The sequence below is a fragment of the Leucoraja erinacea genome, chromosome 2 (assembly GCF_028641065.1).
Source record: "Leucoraja erinacea ecotype New England chromosome 2, Leri_hhj_1, whole genome shotgun sequence".
Taxonomy (NCBI): Eukaryota; Metazoa; Chordata; class Chondrichthyes; order Rajiformes; family Rajidae; genus Leucoraja; species Leucoraja erinaceus.
In genome coordinates, this window is record NC_073378.1 from 93441021 (window position 1) to 93463495 (window position 22475).

Consider the following 22475-nt stretch of genomic DNA (forward strand, 5'->3'; position numbering starts at 1 on the left):
CCCCCACTGCACAGCACCATCTCCTGATAATAAAAGTCCATGATGAGACCCCAAGACCACTTCCTGTCTGGAGTCACTTCTCAACAAAGACAGTCTTCAATGAGGAAATTTTACATCACCTGCTCCATGTTGGCACAGCCTTTTGCCATCTGAAGTAAAATCTTAGTGAACACACAAAGTCGATAGATCCACCTTGCAACAATGATGACCGAACATGTGAATGCTTCTGAGTCAATGGTCTCTCGGCAAAATTCTCCAAATCCATTGGCAGGACAAGCAAACAAATGTCAGTGGCCTCTCCCTAGCCAATGTCGTCAGCGTCAAAGGCCTATTTATACTCAGTCAACTCCAAATGGCAGAAGACATTGTTCACCTGCCAAATGCCAGACGTGAAACAAACACTCTTCCAAGCAATTTCAGGACAGATACCAAAGAATTAACAGAGGATCTGCTTATGGCCTTAAGGCCTCTTTGAAATGATCAAAGGAAATCCCTGACATGACCGAACTAAACAGTGGAAAATTACCTTTTTTAGAAATAATTCCACTGGTTCGCTCATTCCTGGGAACACACATGCCCTTGTCAAGCTACCATGTCATCAGAAGAAAAATATCAAGATATATTTTTCAGTCTTACAATTGATTTCTGGGAGCAATTTTTGGGAAACGTTTGCAGCCATGGTTTCTAGTCTAATCAAAATAATAAATAGAAAAAGTTGGGTCTAGAATGATTACCCGATCTTCCAAACTACTTTGATGCAGCACTTTTGTTTATCTGTACTTTCTCTGTAACACCATATTCGGCGCACTATTTATTTTCTCTTTTGCACTACCCAATGTACTCATGTGAGGTGTGATTTTTCTGAATAGTAAGCAAATTTTTCATTGTATCTCAGTACACGTGACAATAATAAACCAATAATGAATACGAGTAAAACACTCAGAAACAAAGTTCCTTGCACAGACTGCTACATTGCATGTCTATTACATGTAACCAAGGATGAATTTCTACCATTTCATCTCTGCATCTGTTTGGTTGTTTTCTTCCTAAATATTAGATTCCTGAAAAACGTAATGGTAATGAAGTAGACCTGATTGACTAACTCCGTACTTTATTCCAGATTTACTCATACCCTACATTGTTTTACTCTGGAAGTACTTACTGAAAGTTTCTTTCTGATGATTTCCAGCTTTTCAGTGGCTGTTGCCAACTCAGAATTGGCTTGGGTTAGCGCTTGGCGTTTGGGCTCCACATCACAGTACACCTAGCAGTGACAAAAAATTCAATCAGCAACTAGCTATGAGAAAACATTTTCAAAACATATGCAACTTCCAAGCAACTTCCACTTCTTTGAACGTTTATTGTTCTTCTGTTATTAACCTAAGCTAGTGATAGCCTTTCATCAACTATAAAAAATTTGTTTTGGCTTTTTCAACCTTTTTTCAGCTTTTACAAGTACAAGAGCACAGAAGTAATGTGCTTGGTTCACAGGTTCTTATCAATTACAAAAAAACTGCATCATTAAACTATCTGTGATGCTGGTTTAAATCGAAGATAGACACAAGATGATAGAGTAACAGTGGGACAAGCATCATCTCTGGGGAGAAGAAATGGGTGACGTTTCGGGTGAGATCCTTCTTCAGACCTTCTTCATTAAACTATCTGGCAGTTTTCAAGTTTGTTTTCTGGTGATAGGCCAGAAATCCTTTAAACTGTCAGATTGTTCAATGATGCAAATTATTTAAGTAAATATTCTTTTAAATAATGGAATTAGAGCACAATATCCAGGCTGGAAGAAAAGAGACATGCCAAACCCTGGCAAGTGATAGCTGGATGCAAGAGATGGGTGGTTTTGATAAACAGATGGTTGGACAATGGCCAGAGATGAAAAGACAAAAAAGTGTGAGATAACAATAGAAGAGGTGTGAATTGTTAAGCCAGCGGAAGGAATAAAGGTGGAAAGGGATGTAGGAAGGGGAGGAATGGGGGAAAATCCAGGTGGGGGACACTGAAGGGTGGGGAGGAAAAATAAGGATGGAAGAAGCGGGGGGGGGGGGGGGGGGGAGGGTTATTTGTAAGCTAGTTCCTAAAATCAGAAAATTCAAAGTTCATACTGTTAGGTTGAAAGCAAATCAAGTGGAATTTGAGGTGCTGTACCTCCAGGTTTGCAGTGGCCTCACTCTGGCAATGGAAGGGGTCCAGGACAGAAAGGTTAGTATGGTGTTCAAGAAGGAACTGCAGATGCTGGAAGATCGAAGGTACACAAAATTGCTGGAGAAACTCAGCGGGTTCAGCAGCATCTATGGAGCGAAGAAAATAGGCGACGTTTCGGGCCGAAACCCTTCTTCAGACTGATGGGGGGTGGGAGGAGAGAAGGAAGGAAAAAGGGGAGGAGGAGGAGCCCGAGGGCGGGGGGATGGGAGGAGACAGCTCGAGGGTTAAGGAAGAGGAGGAGACAGCAAGGGCTAGCAAAATTGGGAGAATTCAACATTCATGCCATCAGGATGCAAGCTGCCCAGGCGGAATACGAGGTGCTGTCCCTCCAAGGTTAGTATGGCAATGGGAAGTGGAGTTAAGATGATTAGCAATCAGAATATTGAGCAGGCCTTGGTGAACCAAGCACAAGTGATTGGCAAAATGGTCACCTAATTTACGCTTGATCTCCCCAATGTAAAGGATATATCTTTTAAACGGTTATCTCAGTCTCACTTATATGCATTTAAGTTATAGAAACAAACACATCAACCAAATTATGCAATATAATTTTCTTACTAGCTGATGCTATTAGAGCATGTACTTGGCATTGTACAATTGGCCTTGTATCACTCTACAAAGTACCCAATTTATGATACAACTTTTGTAAGGTAGAAGGATAGTGCAAGAAAGGGGAAAGATGCATTAATTGGAACATTTTGTAACCTCAATATGCGTCTAGGTGCTTTGCAGCCTATGAAGCTTCTAAGTGCTTTACAGCCTGATACAGCATGATCATTTTACATGTCTAAAACTTTATCAAATGTCTTCAGGAATTTCTTCAGGGTAAGCTCCCCACAAATCACACTTGTAATAATCTCCTAAAAATAAATTCCACTAGTCAGGTTAGATTTACACTTCAAATATCTATGCTCTTTGATCAATTGACACCTAGCTGCATGCTTAGTTTGTGTCTGAAGTTACTATTTTACTGAGAACGTGTATTAATAAAATTAGTCTGTTAAAAAGCTATTTTCCTCCCTTAAATAATGGAATGACTTTTAAAGGTTTCCAGTCTTAGGATAAAATTCCTGTAATCAGATAAATGTGCAAATTTATATCAATTCACCTTTTAGAAGTGCATTATTGGAATACCATAGTAAAATGACTATATATTATAGCTCCTTCTGCAGCTGCGTGCTGTCCAAAAATAAATGGGGGTGGGTGGTGTGGGGGGGGATATGTCCTGCACAAAAAGATACTAGCTTAGTTGCAAAATTATTATAAAATGTTATAACATTTACTGTGATTTTCTGTGATTTTTTTTTAACCTAAAATAAAATTTCAATTCTCCTGTTAAATATTTCTCACCTCATAGAATTTGATGATATTAATGACCCATGCGCAGAGACCAGATGCAGCAAATGATTTCATGCGAACCAGATCTGGATTGAAATCTGGATCCTGCAGATATTGTTCTTTTACGATTTTCATTGACTTTTCAGGAATATGTTCTTTGTCATAATTTATCAGAGTTTGGAGGAGGTCATCAACCTAAGGGAAGTAGCAAAACCCTCAGCTATCATAACTACAATGAAAAAAAGGTAGACGCTAGATTCTTAAAATATATGGCAGGTTTTATGTACCTTCCTCTACAAAGGCAGGCACAAAGTAATTTTTTAGTTCATCTTCCATTTCCATATTTCCATTTTAAATTCTCTTGTCTCCAAGGGACTCATATTGCCTCATTACTCTTTTCCTTTCTATGAACCTATAAAAACCCTCACAGTCCATTTTAATAGCCCAATTTTGAGAATTGGACATACCTGGGCAATTTTCGATTTTATCAAGAAGATGCCAGTGTTGCAATTGCAACCATCTGGATAGAGGCATAGCAAGTACTGAAATCCCGCACTTCAGAACAACAGTTAGAATGTGGTTTGGTCCCAGAGCCTTTGCCATGTCCAAGGATCTCAACCATTTCTTGAGATCTTGTGTAGTGAATGGAATTAGCTGGAGACTGGCTTCTGTGATGGTGAGAATCTCAGGGAGAAGCTGAGATGGATCAGCTATTTGGCATCCCTGGCAAATACTTCAGTTTTGTCTTTATCATTTACATTCTGGGCCTGCCGCCAATGAAGGTCGGAATGTTGATGGAGCCTCCTCTTGGTTAGCTGTTTAATTGGCCATCACTATTCATCACTGTATGTGGGAGTGCAGAACGTCAATCTGATCCCACAGTTATCAGATTGCTTAGCTGTATCAGTTGCTTGCTGGTTCTGCTGTTTTGTACACACTTATCCCAGTACAGGTATCACAATATTACTAGCCCAGCACCTCAGCCTTAAACAAAGCCCAGAGCTGCTCTGGGCAAGCCCTTCTATACTCCTCGTTAAATCAGAGCAGATTCCCTGGTTTGATAACAGTGGTGGCATGAGAAGTATGCTGGACCATGAAGTTAGACTGTGGAGGATTCCAATTCTGTTGTGGATCTTCATGGAAACTCAGTCTTGACTTGCCAGAACTGTTCTCAGCCCATCCCATTTGAACTGTTTCCCTATTATTGGTTGAAAATGATCCTTTACAGTTTTTACTTCTGTAAAATTCCATTTATGTCAGCCTCAGTAAAGATCAATGGTTTTATAAATTGATAAGTATTTCAATCTGTTTTAATCAGAATCAGAATTGTTTTGCTGATTGCTTGGGTTCAGGACTACATTTGCGAAGGGATGTGATCATCCCATTCCATGCCCAGTGCCATTTACCCCATCCCCACCATATTTACATTTGTCCTATTTTACCCACCCATGTTTCACATGATATCCCCTTACTCACCTCCATGGCAGTCGGAGATGAATGTCATTGCTTCTGCTTGTTGCACAGAGAGATGTCAGTATATGAAATAACTCATTAAAAACACAATGAGACTTTCTTAAAATGAGGCTGTCCAAATGTCAACAATTTTCTGTTGACTTGGAATTTGGCATTCAGGCCAACTTTTGTCAGCACATATTTAGCATACCTAAAATAGGTAAAATCCAATCTCTGGGCTATTGTCATCTCTCTTTTAATCTATGGACAATGAAAATCATCAGTACAGATCTCTGTTGAACTTTGCCAACACCTATTTCAAGTAAAGGAACATATTCATATTTTTATTTGCCATCTCCTACTTCTTCCAAGTCAAAATGTTGCCTCTAATTTGGCATCCATTGTTACACAACAGTCTCTCTTATGGAACCTTATCAAATATTTTTTGAACTACCATATCTTTTCCTGCCAGATTACTGATCTCCTCAAAAAAGCCCGTATAAATAATTTTTTGCTCATTTTAGCCAATTCACTTTTAGTCCAAGATTTTAGTTACTCACTCATGGAGAAAAAAAAAGAAATGAAAAAAAACTTATTTTGCTAAAATTGACGTGGAATGAATAAGCTATCTATGTTTTTTCAATCAATTTCTGTTCAATTATGAAATTATCATTTGTTATGAAATTGACACTATTTTCCAATTCAAGGGGATAATTTCTGAATCATGAATGTACTGGAAAATCATGTCCAAGGATATCAGTAATAACCACATTTTTGTGAACTTATTCAGAAAATCTCCAGGACCTGATGGTCATCATCATACTGATTATTTTCTCCATTACTGTTTTTGATATTAATTAAAATAGGAAGTTGATATCTTTATTTTTCTCTTTGCATCTCACTTTATTCTCTTCCTCTATTAAGTAGATTAGCTATCGTGTTAAATCTTTTTGATCCAAATTTTGACAACGAAGAAATTGGTTTCACCTTTCCCATGAAGACTTTAGAAGCCTTCCAACTTCTGTCCTTAGGTATTTTGCCTTTTGGGGCCAACAACACCATAACTGCTGCAGTGACATTCGTTACCGCCACAGGTGGATTGGGGAAGGTTTTCAATTCTGTGAGATTCATCTGGAATAGAAACAGCATCAGCAATTTATATTCTTTAACAAATTCAAGCCCACACAAAAGTATTATCAAAGTATAATAAACTGCATTTGAACCTTACCTTTTTCATAAGTTAATACCATACATTCATTTTTAAAAACATTTCTTGAGCAGCCACATTTAAAGCTCACACCTACCAGGCCCGGATAAAATGGTGTTGGATAGACACAAAAACCTGGAGTAACTCAGTGGGTCAGGCAGCATATCTGGAGAAAATAGAAAGACGACGTTTTGGTTCAGGAACTTTCTTCAATCACCTATCCATTTTCTCCAGAGATACTGCCTGACCTGCTGAGTTACCTCAGCATTTTATCTTTGGTATAAACAAGCATCTGCAGTTCCTTTTTATTGGATTATTATATAAAAAGTGTTGGGTTCTTTTATTAACATGCTGTGGTTCTTGAGATGAGCTACTTTGCCAGTGGCAGAAAGGGAATTCTAGGACTTTGAACCAGCAATGATGGAGCAGCAGCAACTATATATAGTTGATATGGTTCTGCTAAAACATTGCTGTTCTTGCACTTCTTACGGCAACTACAAACGACATTTTCCAAATTTTCCACCTTTATTGTATTCTGATGGGATGCATCGCAGCCTGGTATTGCAACTGCTCTGCTTGACTGCCTGAACGTGAAGCATGTGCTGAACACAGCCCAGTCCATCACAGGCTTGGAACTTCCTTCCTTCCACAGTGGAAGTATCGTAAAGAATACCTGCCGCCCTGGCAATTATCTTTTCTCTCTTCTACTTTCGAGGTCTTGTAAGTTTGGATGTCCTACTCCTGAATCAATCACCTTTCTCCGTACCCTGTTCACAGAGGTACAGACACATACTTTTACCTCTACCTCATTCACTTATTCCGTTATAGTACTTTAATATTTTTTCACACGACTCGGATTATTCATTACAATTTTGGACCATTTTGTACCAGCTGTTTTGCACGTATTGTTGTATTTATTCTTGCAGTTATTATTACTGTATGCATACTATTTACTCCATGAGGTTCATGTGGACAAGGAGTTTCATTGCACCCTCTTGTATATGGCAATAATCTAATCTGAATCTGGTGCCAAAATGTTAGCTCAGGAACTGTAAACCCAAACATTGCAATAATGATACAGGTTAAAAGTATGGATTCAGCATCTGTGACAGTTGATTATGTGAAGCCTAGCATTCCATTCCGAGGCATGACCTTACCTTGTTTAAGGTATTTAGAGCAGCAATAGCTGCCACCAGGGCAGGTTCAGCTTTGACAAGGTTGTCTTCACATTCTTTTTGTTTCAAAGCTACTTCAATTTGAAAAGCTGCCACCTGCAAAAAGATGTATGGTTATATTTAGTGCTTATGCCATTGTCCTTTCTTCAAGTTAATGACAGTGATTGTCAGGAGGGGAAAAACATTGCATTTAAGTGTAGAAGTTATTAGATATGGTGCTGTGCTTTACACCCTTTTCATTCAAGCCAGGTTCAGCCAATGGATTGTGGAGGGCAAGGACCATTATTTCAAAAAGTTATTGAATCCGGTTTTCAGGCATTGCCAGCATTATGGACAGTTGTAGTCATGTGGGTGGGGGGGTGTGGGCGGGGGGGAGGGAGATTCAAGACAGGGGCTGTTGGTGATAAATGAAACCAGATAAGAGAGGGATAATGGACAGATGCCAGTGGAGAAGACACCCAGGAGGATAAGGGTGTGGGTGATGGGCAAACATAAGTGAGGAAGATGAGAAATGTAGACACAAATAACTGCAGACGCCAGTTTACAACAAAGATAGATACAAAATTCTGGAGTAATTCAGCGAGTCAGGCAGCATCTCTGGAGAAAAGGAATAGGTGACATTCCAGATTGAGACACTTCTGGAATCTTGCATAGAATACAAAGTGCTGGAGTAATTCAGTGGGTCAGGCAGCATCTCTGGAGGACATGGATAGTTGATGCTTTGTGTTCAGACTCTTCATCAGCTGGGATAGAGATCCTGGGTGGACTGGTGGGAGTGGGAAAGAAACACAGGAGAGGTGGATTACCTGAAATTGGAAAATTCAGTATTCATACCATTGGTTTGTAGGCTACTAAAGCGGACTAAGAGGTATTGTTCTTCAGGTAGCCAGTGGCTTCAACATGGCAGTGAAGAAAACAGCAGACAGACAGGTCCATATAGGAAATAAAGAAAGGTCCCAACCCAAAACTTCACCCATCCTTTTTCTCCACAGATGCTGCTTGACCCGCTGAGTTATTCCAGCATTCTGTGTCTATCTCAGGTCAACTAAGGAATGGGGAAGAGGAGTTGCAGTGACAATGTGAAGCTCTACAATGCTTCAACTTTCTCAAATCAGTAGCCAGATAGCTGCAGGCACAGATAAAGAGAGTTATCCAACTGCAGATTCACTGATTATTTTTTGAAGCTCATTCTAATTTGTCTGACTCCTGCTCTCATTCCGGACTCAACTAAATTAGTCAAACAAGAAGTCCTTCAATATATTCATGTTAATTTTTTTTTTAAATTAGTCTGTGCTAACCAAAGTGAACATGTTCCCTCAGAATAGTAATTCTGAAAGTTTACCCATCATTGATATAAAACTTACTGATGACCAAGCCAAGTCCAGTCAAGTCAAGTTTATTTGTCACATACACATACGAGATGTGCAGTGAAATGAAAGTGGCAATGCCGCGTCGCGGACTTTTGTGCAAAAGACAAACAACAAAACAACCAAACAAATTATAAACACAATCATAACACACATATTCTTTTACATAATAAATAATGGAAGGAAAAACGTTCAGTAGAGTTAGTCCCTGGTGAGATAGGCGTTTACAGTTCGAATTGCCTCTGGGAAGAAACTCCTTCTCAACCTCTCCGTTCTCACCGCATGGCAACGGAGACCACAAACTGTTACTAAGCTCATGAGTCTTCCTATTCCTTGAAAAGTGGCCGGGAGTACCCAGGATGCACCCCGTCTACATGAGGTAACATGTTCAATTTAAATTTTGGCCTTTCTTGAACATCTGATTTATCTGTTTACTGTGGGACTCTTCCGGTGAGCTTTCGACTTGCCATAATTTTGTCCAGGTGCTGTTCGTTCGTAGGCCCCCCTCGGTCATGACTGACCATGGGTGATGCATCCTAGTTGTTGGCTGCTTGCTCCAAACCTCGGCTGGAGCAGCGTCGCTTGTGGCTGAAGAGACCAATACGGGAGTGACAATCTCTGTCACAAAGGTCACATTTGTGTGTGGTCTCCGGTTTGTTGAAGTAGCTGCGCTCCTTTCTGCGTGCCCGCTTGTCTGCCGCTGCGTTCAACAGTTTCTCTTCCCCCATTTTGAGACGTTGGTTCAGGGTACCTCTCCACCTCGTGCGGTCAGCTGCAAGGCTCTCCCAGGACTCCACATCGATGTTGAGTGCCTTCATATCTCTCTTGCAGACATCCTAGCCCTCAAGAAACCCCCCCACTCTGGCTACCGCCTGAAGCCGTCCCCCTCCCCAGCTGCAGGATGCTCCCCCTCACCGGCCCCCGACAGCCCCCGTTTGAAGCCGTCCCCCTCCCCTGGCTGCAGGACGCTCCCCGCCAGAAGTCGTCCCCAGCTGCAGTCCATTCGGCCCACAAAACCTGTACTAGCCCAATAATAGTCTATTCGGCCCACAATGTCCTATTAGCCCTCCAGCCCACAGCACCTGTATTAGACCAAGAAAAGTCCCTTTGGCCCATAATATCCGTACTAGCAGTTCCCCAGGAAGCACCCCCCCCCCCGACAGCCCCTGACTGAAGCCGTCACTCTCCCCGAGCTGTAGGATGCCTCCTCCACGACCCGACAGCCTCCTCTTGAAGCTGTCCCCCTCCCCCGCTGCAGGACGTTCCTCCCCCCCTCACCAGCCCACGCATGAAGCCGTCCCGTCCACAGCTGCAGGATGCTCCTCACCGGTCCCCGTGTGAAGCCGGCGGGGAATGCCAGCAGTAGGGACGACAGCAGTAGGCAGCGGCAGTGGCAGGCCACAACAACGATAGGCAGGGGTAGACCACGGCAGTGGTAGGCCACATCCTGCGGCTGGGGACGGGGACGGTTAGGGGGGCAGTTAGAGGCTATGGGTGGGTGGTGGAATATTGCGTTGGGGGAACAAGTTCCGTTGAGGGAACGGGTGAGTGGTGGAATAGGTTGCATTGGGGGGACCAGGCCACCCATGTGATTGTGACCCAACAGGTCCCACTTAGTCTAGTTGACAATTAAATGGAGCATAGATTTACTCATTTTTTTAAACTACAAAGAAAATGGTAGCCAGAACTCTCCCCTTAGACCTATAAATTCAGCAGTGCAGTCTTGGACCAATTGTCCTACTCAATGATTTCCATCAAACCAAAATATATCTCTACTGAGTCTCAATGACAATACAATAATTTATTCAGATAAGGTAATCTGCTATTCTTCCGAAGTCTGATCTACATGTAACTACAAATCCACAGCAACATGAATGAGTCTTAACTTCCCCAGAAGCTCACTCAATTCAACGAGGAGGTACACTATTACCTTCTCAAGGGCAATTGGGGCTGGGCAGTGACATACACATCATGAAAAATGAATAATTTAGGATATGGTGTAAAGGGTCTGTTATTTTGTATGCAATTAACTTAATTTGCACCCTTGCCACTAATTCACTATAAGCAATAATGGCTGCAGAGAACATAATTATATTCCACAGTACCCATTATCATCAGACTAAAACTAATGAAACAGACAGTAAACTATATCACTCAGATTAAAAACCTGTGCACTGAATCTCATAAACAGAAACAAACTATATGTGGAATTTCAATAGTGGGAACGTGCCCGAGGATTGTGAGTGAATATAGAACTGTGCAGAACAACTTCCATTTTTCAATGTAATATCTGAATATTTAATTCAATAAGGATACATCTGTAGAAATGCCAATTGTTGCAAGGTTCAACTGCAGTTGTTAGTAATAATGGGTAGTTACCTTTTATACATCCTGCTGCTTTTCATTTCCATTCAATTTATGAAAACCAAGATTGGGTAAAGTTTAAAATAGCAGGCTGATCTAATCCTTGCTGATTCTATTATACTGTTACATTAAAATTGCATGTTGTGTCTATAGGCATCAGAAAAAAAGCACATGCAATCATCAGAATTTAAGGTCAGTACCGCAATAAAAAAATGTTCATCACATACCTTTTGTTCTTCTGCATCAGCAACAGACTTTTCGTGGCTCACTTTCTCTGTCTGATGCCCTATTTTAGTTATCAGAGCTTCTGTATCTTTATTTCGGAATTTCAATTCAACCTCCTGGGTTGCAAGCTTGTTCTTCAGATCTTCCACCTAACCAGATGAAAAAATGTTGTCACATGAAGTGAACAAATGTTCATCCTGCTTTCCAACAGGTTTTTTTTCTCCAATTCGGCAAGGTTTGAGCTTTCAAATTAACTATTGTTTGCAGTCCTTAATATTACAAGAAATTATCCATTGCATGAAAAGCATTTTGAAATACTTTGACAAACACCAAGTGTCATACAGATGCTTCCGAATTATTTGCTTCTATTAGTGGGTTTTTAAACTTCTATAAATTTCTTGCTGCATTTATTTGATTTACATTTTCTTGGTTCTGATTCATAGCTACTCTACTCAGAATTAACCATTAAACTAGTGCAGAAATATTGTGTAAACTAGTCATGACCACAAAAAGGTACATAACAAGTTTTAAGTAACAAGTAAAATTGTGCTCAACTTAAAATATATTTTTAATTATATTTAAATTTATGAGATTTGGGCATCACTAACAAGGACAATAATTATTTTATATTACTAATTTCCCAAGAAGGTGGTGGTGAGCTGCCTTCTTGAACCAGTGCCTTCTGGTGAAAATATTCCCACAATGTTGTTGGTTAGGGAGTTCGGGAATTTTGACGACATAATGGTGAGGGAACAGCAACACATTTCTCAATCAGGAAAAGAGACATGACGAGAAACAGAAAATGTTTGCATGCCCCTGATGCCCTTATCCTTCTTGATGGTTGAGAGCATGGGTTTGGGAAACGGCGTTGGAATAGACTGAGTAACTATAGTACATTTTGCATATGGTGCAAAGTGAAGCCACTTGTGGTGGAAGAAAGGGATGGTTAGGACGATAGACAGAAAATCAATTATGTTGGTGTCACGCTTTTTGGAGTCGTTAGAGTTTCAGTCATCCAGGCAAGGAGATTATTCATTAAGGTGAAAGACCTTGTAGTTAGAGAATTTGGGATAGGTGATGGTGAAATTCTATCATCAATAAGATTATATTAAATATATTAGCAGGCTTAAAGGATGAATAGTGTAGGAAGGAACTGCAGGTGCTGGTTTAAATCGAAGATAGACACAAAATGCTGGAGTAGCTCAGTGGGACAGGCAGCATCTCTGGAGAGAAGGAATGGGTGATGTTTCGGGTTGAGACCCTTCAGACTAGAGTCAGGGGAAAGGAAAACGAGAGATATAGATCCTCAGGGCCTGATGAAAAGGGAGGAGATTCCTGTATCCCAACAGAGATTTTTAATTCTTTGCTGGCCACGGGGGGATGTGCCAGATGACTGGAGGTCAGCCAAATGTGGAACCATCGGGCAAGCAGGGATAAGAAAGGTAATGACAGGTATACAAGTCCAAAACCAACAGAAGGGAAAAAAAGACAGGGATTAATCTGCACATGGAAAGGCAGGGAAATTAAAATTAATCAGCATGTGAGGAGATCCTGTCTGATCAAGTTGACTGATTTTTTTTTGAAAAATAAAATATATTGATGACCCTAATGCATCGATGTAGACTACTTAAACTTCAGTTTATGTACAAGACAAGATGGGGTAAAGCATTTTGAGCAATAAAGAAAGAATAGGACATTCACAGTGAATACACAAGAGCTGAGGGGGGTGTTGAGGAACAGGTGACCTTGGTGTACAAGTCCAAGGATCCATGAAAGTTGCAGCAAAGATAGATAAGGTGTGGAAGGAAGCATATAGTATGCTTGTCTTAATTAGCTGAGGCACTGATTATAACTGCAGGAACACTGTACAACTTTATAAAACATCTGTCAGGGCACTGCTGAGTATTGTGTGCAAAACAGGTTCCTACACTTAGGAAGGATGTGATTGCAATGGACATAGTGCAGAGGTGATTCACTAGGATGCCGTCTTGCATGGAATGTTTCAGTAATGAAGAGAACAAATGGAATGGATTTGATTTCCATGGAGGAGATAAGGGGTATATACAATACCCGATATAACTATATACAGTTTTGAGTTGCGTAGAAAAGATAGTAAGAAATGTTTCACCATTGCAGAAGTGTCTAAAGACTGGAGGGCGTGGGTTTAGGGAACAGGGCAAGAAGTTTATTGGGGATCTGAAGTGGTTGGAATCTGGAACACACTGCCCAAAAGGGTGGTGCAAGTGGGTGTTCTCAAAGCATTGAAGAAATAGTCAGACACACACTTGAATTGCCATGGCATTGAAAAACATTGATCAAATGCTGATAAACGCGATTATATTAATGGGCACTTATGGTTAACGTGCACATGATGGATCGAAGGACCTGTTTCTAGGCTGTATGACTTTAATTCTACTAATCCATCAAGCTTCTGACTTTTGCCTTGAAGATGACAGAAATGTTCTGGGTATCAGTTGAATCACTGACTTCAGGATACTCTAACCTGTTCTCAGAGCCATAGTACTTGAGTGAATGGCCAGGTAGAGTTTCAGATCAACATTGACCCTCAGGATGGCAAAGGATTTGACATTCAATTGCAGTATAATAGTCGGGAGTAAGTAGTAGACTCTATTTTGTTAGAGAAGATAATTGTTTGGAACTTGCGGCATGATATTAATTGCCATTTATTGGCCTGTGTCTGAACATTATCCTGGTTTTGCTGCATCTAGGCAAAGTCTGCTTGATTTGCTGAAGAATGCAATCAAACATTGTACAGTTTGTCAACAAATATCAATTTTTCTGATTTAAGGAATCACTGATGAAGCAGCTAAATATGGCTAGGAACAAGATACTGTCCTGTGCAACTCCTACTTTGAGCTCAGAAGATTGATCTTCAACAACTCTGACCGGAGTTTTTCTCTTGATGTTCGTTGACACAGTTTTACCAGGGCTCCTTTATGACACAACTAGTCATTGCACGGCACATTTATAGCACAAATGTTACTTCAAGTCAAAAGTATTAATCTTGTGTGTCCCGAAATAGAGCAATAAAATTCAGCAGCATAACAGGTCAGTAAGCATAGTACTCTTTAAACACCATAATAAACAACAAAATGTTTGGTATATATAATAATCAAAACTAACAATAATAGTGCAAAGACAGAAATACTGCTTCCAAGTAGTCCATTGAGCTCGGAGCTTATTTGGATGTTGTAATGTCAAACACCATGACTCTCTTTTCTTCTCTGGAATTCACTTTGGCTGTAAAGGAACGTGGAGCTAAATGATCCTAGCATAACCCAAACTGAGCATCAGTGAGCATGATATTGGCTAATCCAGTTTGATAGTACACTCAAGGACAACTTTTCCTGATAACTGAGAGAAGACCTATTGAGTGATAATGAGTTGGATTAGACGTGTGTTTTGTGTGAGCAAGACATACCTGAGCAATTTTCCATACTGGTGGATACATGCCAATATCACAAATGAACTGGAACACTGGGCAAGAGGCACGGCTAAATCTAGGGGACAGGTATTCAGTGCTACATTTTCTAGGAGCATTCTTATTTCAGAAATTGTTTATTTCTTCATCATCACTCTCTGATGGATGGGACAGAATTATAGAATTTTGATGTGATCCGTTGACTATGGAACACTTATCTCTGCTTCCAGTCACCTACTTCTGTTATTTAGCACTCATGTCGTCCTGAATTATTGCTTCACCATATTGGCACTACTCCCTTCTGGTTTGGGCAAAGTTGAAGCAATTTATATGCTGGGCTAGATTACAGATGATGGTGGAATACAATTTTACTGTTACTAATATCTGATGGTAGGACATTGATGCTCAGTTTTTGGGCTGCCAGATCTGCTCTGAATCTATCCAATGGCAGTGTTACATAACAAAACGATGGGTGCTCTTGGAGCTTGGTGTAAAGATGGGATTTTGTCAACATATAAACTGTGCAGTAGTCACCCTTACTAATGCAATTATTTTGAAATGCTCCATTCAGCTGCTGGAGGATGCCCAATGTGTGCAATTGAACTTGGGGAACAATTCTGAGACTTCCAGTGCAAAATAGGCAAAAATTACAGAAGTCTAGTAAAGGGAGAGATTCAATCAAAATGGGTGTCGGTTCTATTGCTGTTATAGGGACCAGCATTTGGGTTTTTAATTGAATATTGCAAGCGTTATGATAAAGAAAAATAAACATAATGTCCACTCACATTCTTGTACATTTTTTTTTATAAGCCTCCTCTGTACCAAAAAAACATCTGTGCTATAGTTGACTTCAGATTTAATCATTTATTGTGTTTCCACAATTTCAAGAAAAAGTTTAAAATGTTCATGGATCATTAATCGTGTTTACCTGTGATGCCGTTGTTTTCAGCTTCTGGATGCCATTTGTAAGACGATCCATTTTCTGTACTAAATCTTTCTGTTTTTTCTGCAGCAAGTTTTTGTAGAGTGTGATCTGCTCCAGGAAGCTCTTGGGAGTGGTGTAATTGTACCTCTTGTCATTCTGGCGATAATGTTTACTCATTTCATTTACACTGGTATGAATGTAGGCCATAAATAGACTAATAGACTCCTGCAAATTTGGCTTGAAAAGAGGCAAGAAGAAAGGTAAATCAGTCTAACCATTAAAAAAAAATTCTTACATGGTTCTGTGATATGTTTTTAATACTATTGGCACTGGCCTTTTAGTCAGTAATTATTTAATTTATATCACTGGAAAGTTTTGACATAACAACTTTGAGAAAATTAAAAGGGTGGAAAGTACTGTACAATTAAAACCTTTATAATATAATACTGAGACTAGAACATCTTGTGATCTTAAGCAAACTTCTAAGATTATATTTCTTCCTACAATATAACATCTTGCTATTGTGGAAATATCTAATAACAGTTATGGTAAACACTATAATTTTTGCAATAATGTCAATGGCTACAAAGATGGTGTTCATTTTAAGTGAATATCAGGCAGCATCTTTCTAAATTTCCCATATTATGCTTTCCTTTGATATGTCTAAGTCTCAATTGTAACACAAAAAGTCCAGTGGGGTAAGCCACAAGACAATAATTTCTATGTTTTAAATCGAAAATTGTTTCACAGACAATGGTCATGGCCACAAGACAGTGAACACCAAGTTTTGATTTTCTTTGCACAATCACTTTTTCCTGCCTCATAGATGGATGAAAGATGCCCAAAGATCACAGGGATTAATTGCAAATTTAAACCGAATTGTCCATCTTGGGGGGGGGGGGAGCCAATTATTCTGAAAGACTTAAATTTTACAAATGCTGCATTTACAGAATATTTTGGACTTGTACTGCATCCTCGTCATCATTCTCCTTTAAAGCCCTAATCAACCACAGTTTTGTTTTATGATGTCGTCCTCTTGATGTCCTCTGTTCGGATTTATTTTATATCACATCACATCTGATAGTTGATCTAATGAATCTTGTACACATGAAGCTAGTTTAATTAATCAACAGATGTCCAAAAATCAATTAATATGAATTAAATGAGGTAGACAAATACTAAGCAAGGCCATACATAATTCACCATCATACTGTCATTAGAGGCTTAGTGCCTTTAGACAAAAGTCAGGCATAATTGATTTTAGATGTGAACAGATAAATTATTGTTCTGGGTGACTGTACAAAATAAAGTTTTGTTTGAAATTATAACTATTCACTTAGCAATTCCAATGTTTTACTAGCTGTCTTTTCACTGTTTTCATTTAATCTATGTTGTAATGTCAAGAAAACATTCCAATCTGCAAGACAAAATGCTGTCTCCAGAGCTACCTGGTGCACAGAGCTACCTGGTGCACCCGAAGCTCCGAAGTCGGGTCGTAGCCGCACGCCACCACAGCTCTCCACGCTGCGAAGCCGGCCAGCTCCACGCGGTGAGTCTGCAGGGTCTGCGACTTTCTGGTTGGAGGCCGCTCCACGGTGCTAGGCCCCAACGACAGCGGAGACCCGACAAGGTAAAGGTCGGGTCATCTGTACAGGGAGGAGATTTTAACGTTTCCCCCCCTCCCGCCCCCCCACATATACACAGCTAAAAACAATATATAAACTACAACCAAACTATACACTTAACAGGACAAAAATAATTTCTTAAAAAAGACAGACGGACTGCAGAGGCCACTGCAGATATTCAGATATTTCTGAATATCGGTCTTACATTTGTTAGATTTTTGGTACATAACACTCTATGTACAGTGCCCTCCATAATGTTTTGGACAAGGACCCATAATTTATTAATTTGCCTCTGTACTCCACAAGTTGAGATTTGTAATAGAAAAAATCACATGTGGTTGAAGTGCACATTGTCAGATTTTAATAAAGGTCATTTTTATACATTTTGGTTTCACCATGGAGAAATTACAGCAGTGTTTATACATAGTCCACCCATTTCAGGGCACCATAATGTTTGGGACATAGCAATGTCATGTAAATGAAAATAGTTATGTTTAGTATTTTGTTGCATATCCTTTACATGCAAGGACTGCTTGGTCTGCGATTCATGGACATCACCAGTTGCTGGGTGTCTTCTCTGGTGATACTCAGCCAGGCCTGTATTACAGCCATCTTTAGCCTATGCTTGTTTTGGGGGCTAGTCCCTGTCAGTTTTTCCTTCAGCATATAAAAGGCATGTTCAATTGGGTTCAGATCGGGTGATTGACAGCCACTCAAGAATTGACCATTTTTTAGCTTCGAAGTATGTTTGGGATCATTGTCTTGCTGTAGAATGAACTGCCAGCCAATTAGTTTTGAGGCATTTGTTTGAACTTGAGCAGATATGATGTGTCAATACACTTCAGATTTCATTATGCTACTACCATCAGCAGTTGTATCATCAATGACGATAAGTGAGCCAGTACCTTCAGCAACCATACAAGCCGAGGCCATAACACCCCTACCACCGTGTTTCACAGATGCGGTGGTATGCTTTGGCTCTTGGGCAGTTCGTTCTCCAGCTTCTCAAGTTTGCAGATGACACAACCCTGATTGGACTGATCCAGGATGGGGAGGAATCTGCCGACTGACAGGAAGTGACACAGCTGACGTCCTGGTGCCTTGTAACAACCTGGAGCTCAATGCTCTTAAGACAGTGGAATTTATAGTAGAATTTAGGAGACAAAAAGGCCCAACAAATGATGTACTTCCTACAATTCTATATTGCCATTGTAGAGTCTGTCCTCACCTTCTCCATCATGGTCTTATTTGGCTCAGCCATCAAGCATGACATCCGGAGGCAGCAGCGAATCGTCCAATCAGCTGAGAATATTGTTGGCCGTAACCTTCCCTCCATTGACGAATTGTACACTGCAAGGGCCAGGAAGCGAGCGGGTAAGATCATCTGTGACCCCCCTCACCCTGGCCACAAACTCTTTGAAGCACTTCCCTCTGGAAGGCGACTCCGGACTGTCAAAGCCGCCACAGCCAGACATAAATTCAGCAATTTTCCATGAATAGTAGCTCTACTCAATAACCAAAAGTCTGTAGCCTCATTTTACGCTGGTATTTTATTTCATTCACATGGTTCATTCACTTGTTTAAACTGTAATGTTTTATTATTAATATTTTATGTGTCATTTTTAATTGTTACTGTATGTCGTGTTGTTACTTGCGAGCAGAGCACCAAGGCAAATGTGTACAAACTTGGCCAATAAACTTATTCTCTCCTCCATACTTTGCTCTTGCCATCACTCTGATATAAGTTAATCTTCGTCTCATCTTTTTTCGAGAACTATGTTTGCCCTTTTAAGTACTTAATGGCAAACTGTAACCGGACCATCCTATTATTGCAGCTAACCAGTGGTTTGCATCTTGCAGTATAGCCTCCGTTTCTCTGTTCATGAAGTCTTCTGCGGACAGTGGTCATTGACAAATCCACACCTGACTCCTGAAGAGTGTTTCTGATCTGTCGAACAGGTGTTTGGAGATATTTAGTTATTATAGAGAGAATTTATCTGTCATCACCTGTGGAGGTCTTCCTTTGCCAGTCCTTTTGCAATTAGTAAGCTCACCAGTGCTCTCTTTCTTCTGAATAATGTTCCAAACAGTTGATTTTGGTAAGCCTAAGGTTTGGCCATGCCTCTAACAGTTTTATTCTTGTTTCTCAGTCACATAATGGCTTCTTTGACTTTCATTGGCACAATTTTGTTCATGTTGATAAACAGCTAAAAAGTTTCCAAATGTGATGGAAAGACTGGAAAAAAGGTGCTGAGAACTCCCTTATACCTGCATTAAGGAGGCAATTAAACACACACGAGCAATTACAAACACCTGTGAAGCCATGTGTCCCAAACATTATGGTGCCCTGGAATGGGGGGATTATGTATAAACACTGCTGTAATTTCTACATGGTGAAACTAAATTGTATAAAAATGGCCTTTAATAAAATCGGACAATGTGCACTTTAACCACATGTGATTTTATTCTATTACAAAGCTCAAATTGTGGAGTACAGAGACAAATCAATAAATGATGAGTCTTTGTCCCAAACATTATGGAGGGCACTATCTTTCTGTGTAAAGCACAATAGACTATTTCCTCAAAGCAAATCTCTTCTACTAATTGAGATGTTATTTTTGTGATGCTCTTGAAGATAAAAAAATCATCCCACATACTTACAATGATGGACATCTATCTGATTAAAATCTTTGGGAAACTCAATAATTGCTCATCATCAACTGTAATTACAATTGTCAGACACAGCAATAGAACATGTTAATTCAATCTTTGATTTGGAATAGCCTAACCCAAGTCAAAACATTTGTGCCGGAACCCAGTTTGCTAAACCTGTGTCTCATAGCACTATAACTGCTTTGAGAAGACACATCTCAAGAGGTAAAATGGCAGTTGTCATTAACTTAACAAAACAGCACAGCATGGAAGACACAGTCAGTCAGAGAGCAGCTGGTAGTAATTCAAAGTGCTTTCAGATAATGATAATCGCCCCAGAACAGAACTCTTTGATGACTGCTCTATCCTTCATTCACAATTTAGTCCTTCTGTTCAGATAAGCTCAGTGGTGACAGCACTTCCTGACTTTAACAGCTGTGGCTTCTCAAAGGGTCATTGTGTGACTACTAATTATTGTAATTTCATTAGCATAAATTATTTGGCCTGAATGATTGATCGCTATGATTTTTTTTCACCACCATCCTCTGCATTTTTAGTGAACAGTGCAGTGATGCATACAACTCAAGCCCTTGTTGTATGTCAGAAAGGGCATCAATCGCTCTTTTGGGGGATTTGGAAGATGAAATCACATTCTTTAAATTATTAAATTCCATTTAAAGCAAATTCTCACTCAGAAATGTTGTTCTTGGCACCAATAATTTTAAATCATTATCCATTGGAGTTTATAACCTGAAATATCATGGATAATAAAAAATAAAATTGTCATCAAAATTAAACCGAGTCAAATAATTAAAATGAATTAATCTAATTTTGTACAAACAAAAACTGAATCAGTTTTAATCATTTTGCTCCAGTTTTTAAAAATGGTATCACACACACTTATTGCATTGTGAATCTGGAACGATTAAAATTTAAATCATGTGGAGAGGGGGGATAGGACTGTGTGGGGTGTGACCAGCAGTTCCAAGCAGAACAGACAGCGTTCAGCCATTTAAACTGAAGTCGGGACCTTTTGGCATGCTTTGTGAAACACAAACACCTGGAATATGCTGACAAATTCAGGGGACGGTCTCTGTTCCCATTCCCCAGCCACACTGGGGAAATCACCCTTGGATTCTGAGCCAGGTCAGACTCAGCACATAATTCAGAACCTTGTTGATTTCATGTCTATTTTGTTGGAATCCAAGAGGCCACAAAGTTGGTAAGTTACTTTTTTTTAACAATAGTTTTACATGAATGCCTATTAATTATTTTCTATTGTTCTTGCAACATTTTATCAATTTCATTGCATGTTTTAAATATTATAGTGAATCTTATCTTTTTAAATTATTTCCTTTGATTTTATATAATTAAAGCCAGCAGATTGGCTTGAATCTGCCAGCTTTTAAAGACTTTATTGGGCAGGGCCTCTCAGCTCCCGAGTGCCGGTTGTGGAACAAACCTCCTGCTTCAGTTACTCAGATGTTACTGGTGTCCATGAAATTCAACGGGACAGCATAGACTTTCTCAAATTTCCAACTCTTGGCTTGGGAAACCAATCCATGTAGCCAATACCAGGTTTAACCTGCTGTTAGGGCACCAGGCCTATGGAAATGGACAGGAAAAAAGTCCATGGAGAATGATACGTAGTCATTATTTTATTTAACTCGTATCTTTAAAAAAGTGTAATAGATTTATCTATTAATTATGTAAAAAATATATTTTTATACTTGATTAACATGTTTATAAATGTCAAGAAATTGAAAATCTGTCAAAAATATTAACAGTTTTGAGAAAGAACAAGGCATTTCTCTCAATGTTGTCTTCAGAGGGGAGCGTTTCTGAGGCAAGATCTTTGCCGAAGGCTTGGTCATCAACGGCACAGTGACGCTAATCTGCAGGGGTGAACAAGGAGCAACAAGGTGCCCCCTCTGAATCCAGCTAAGGTAACGGTGACATGCAGTGATCTCTTGCATCTATTTGAGGAAGCCAGCATGATTACGGTCAAGGTCAGTTTATTGTCATATGTACCAACTGAGGTGCATTATGTCAGATAACTTTGAATAGCTTGCTTATTGCATATTTATTTAGTGAATGCTGGTGGCAACATTACTTAATTACTTGAAAGTGAATCTGCCAAATACATTGGCATGTTCACAAGGTGTAAAAATATGTTGCAAATATTACAACACACCTTTTTAGTTCTGCAGCTTTATAATCTTTGAATTTTATATTCTATTTAATATTTATCCAAATAATAATTGATCTGGAGTTGCAAACTAAATTCTCAGAACTAGCCACATTTCACATAACATCATGGGGTTTTAAAAAAAACAACCTCTTTCTGGAACAATAAGCAGCAACTTTAAATGAAATTTACCATGAGATGAAATCTCTGAAATGGTGTAGTTGTGAATATAACAACAATACCAAGTTAATAACTTGTTGCACTTCTCCTTTATTGCAAGATTGATGCTATAACTTTAAAA

The 22475-nt window shown here is 39.6% G+C and overlaps 1 protein-coding gene and 1 long non-coding RNA gene across 2 annotated transcripts in view; one reads left to right on the forward strand and one right to left on the reverse strand.

Moving 5' to 3' along the window:
- The window catches only part of LOC129712715 (dynein axonemal heavy chain 11-like), a 286248-nt gene that overhangs the window by 85345 nt on the left and 178428 nt on the right, over positions 1-22475 (reverse strand). Inside the window, exons 56-61 of the mRNA XM_055661378.1 lie at positions 15713-15946; positions 11345-11491; positions 7369-7482; positions 5992-6135; positions 3565-3747; positions 1163-1264 (exon numbers count right to left, since the gene is read on the reverse strand). Coding sequence (XP_055517353.1) covers positions 1163-1264; positions 3565-3747; positions 5992-6135; positions 7369-7482; positions 11345-11491; positions 15713-15946 — 924 coding nt within the window. The remainder of the gene's footprint in view (positions 1-1162; positions 1265-3564; positions 3748-5991; positions 6136-7368; positions 7483-11344; positions 11492-15712; positions 15947-22475) is intronic.
- The window catches only part of LOC129712728 (uncharacterized), a 41358-nt gene continuing 39690 nt past the window's right edge, over positions 20808-22475 (forward strand). Inside the window, exons 1-2 of the long non-coding RNA XR_008726117.1 lie at positions 20808-21208; positions 21816-21995. This is a non-coding gene — a long non-coding RNA (uncharacterized LOC129712728). The remainder of the gene's footprint in view (positions 21209-21815; positions 21996-22475) is intronic.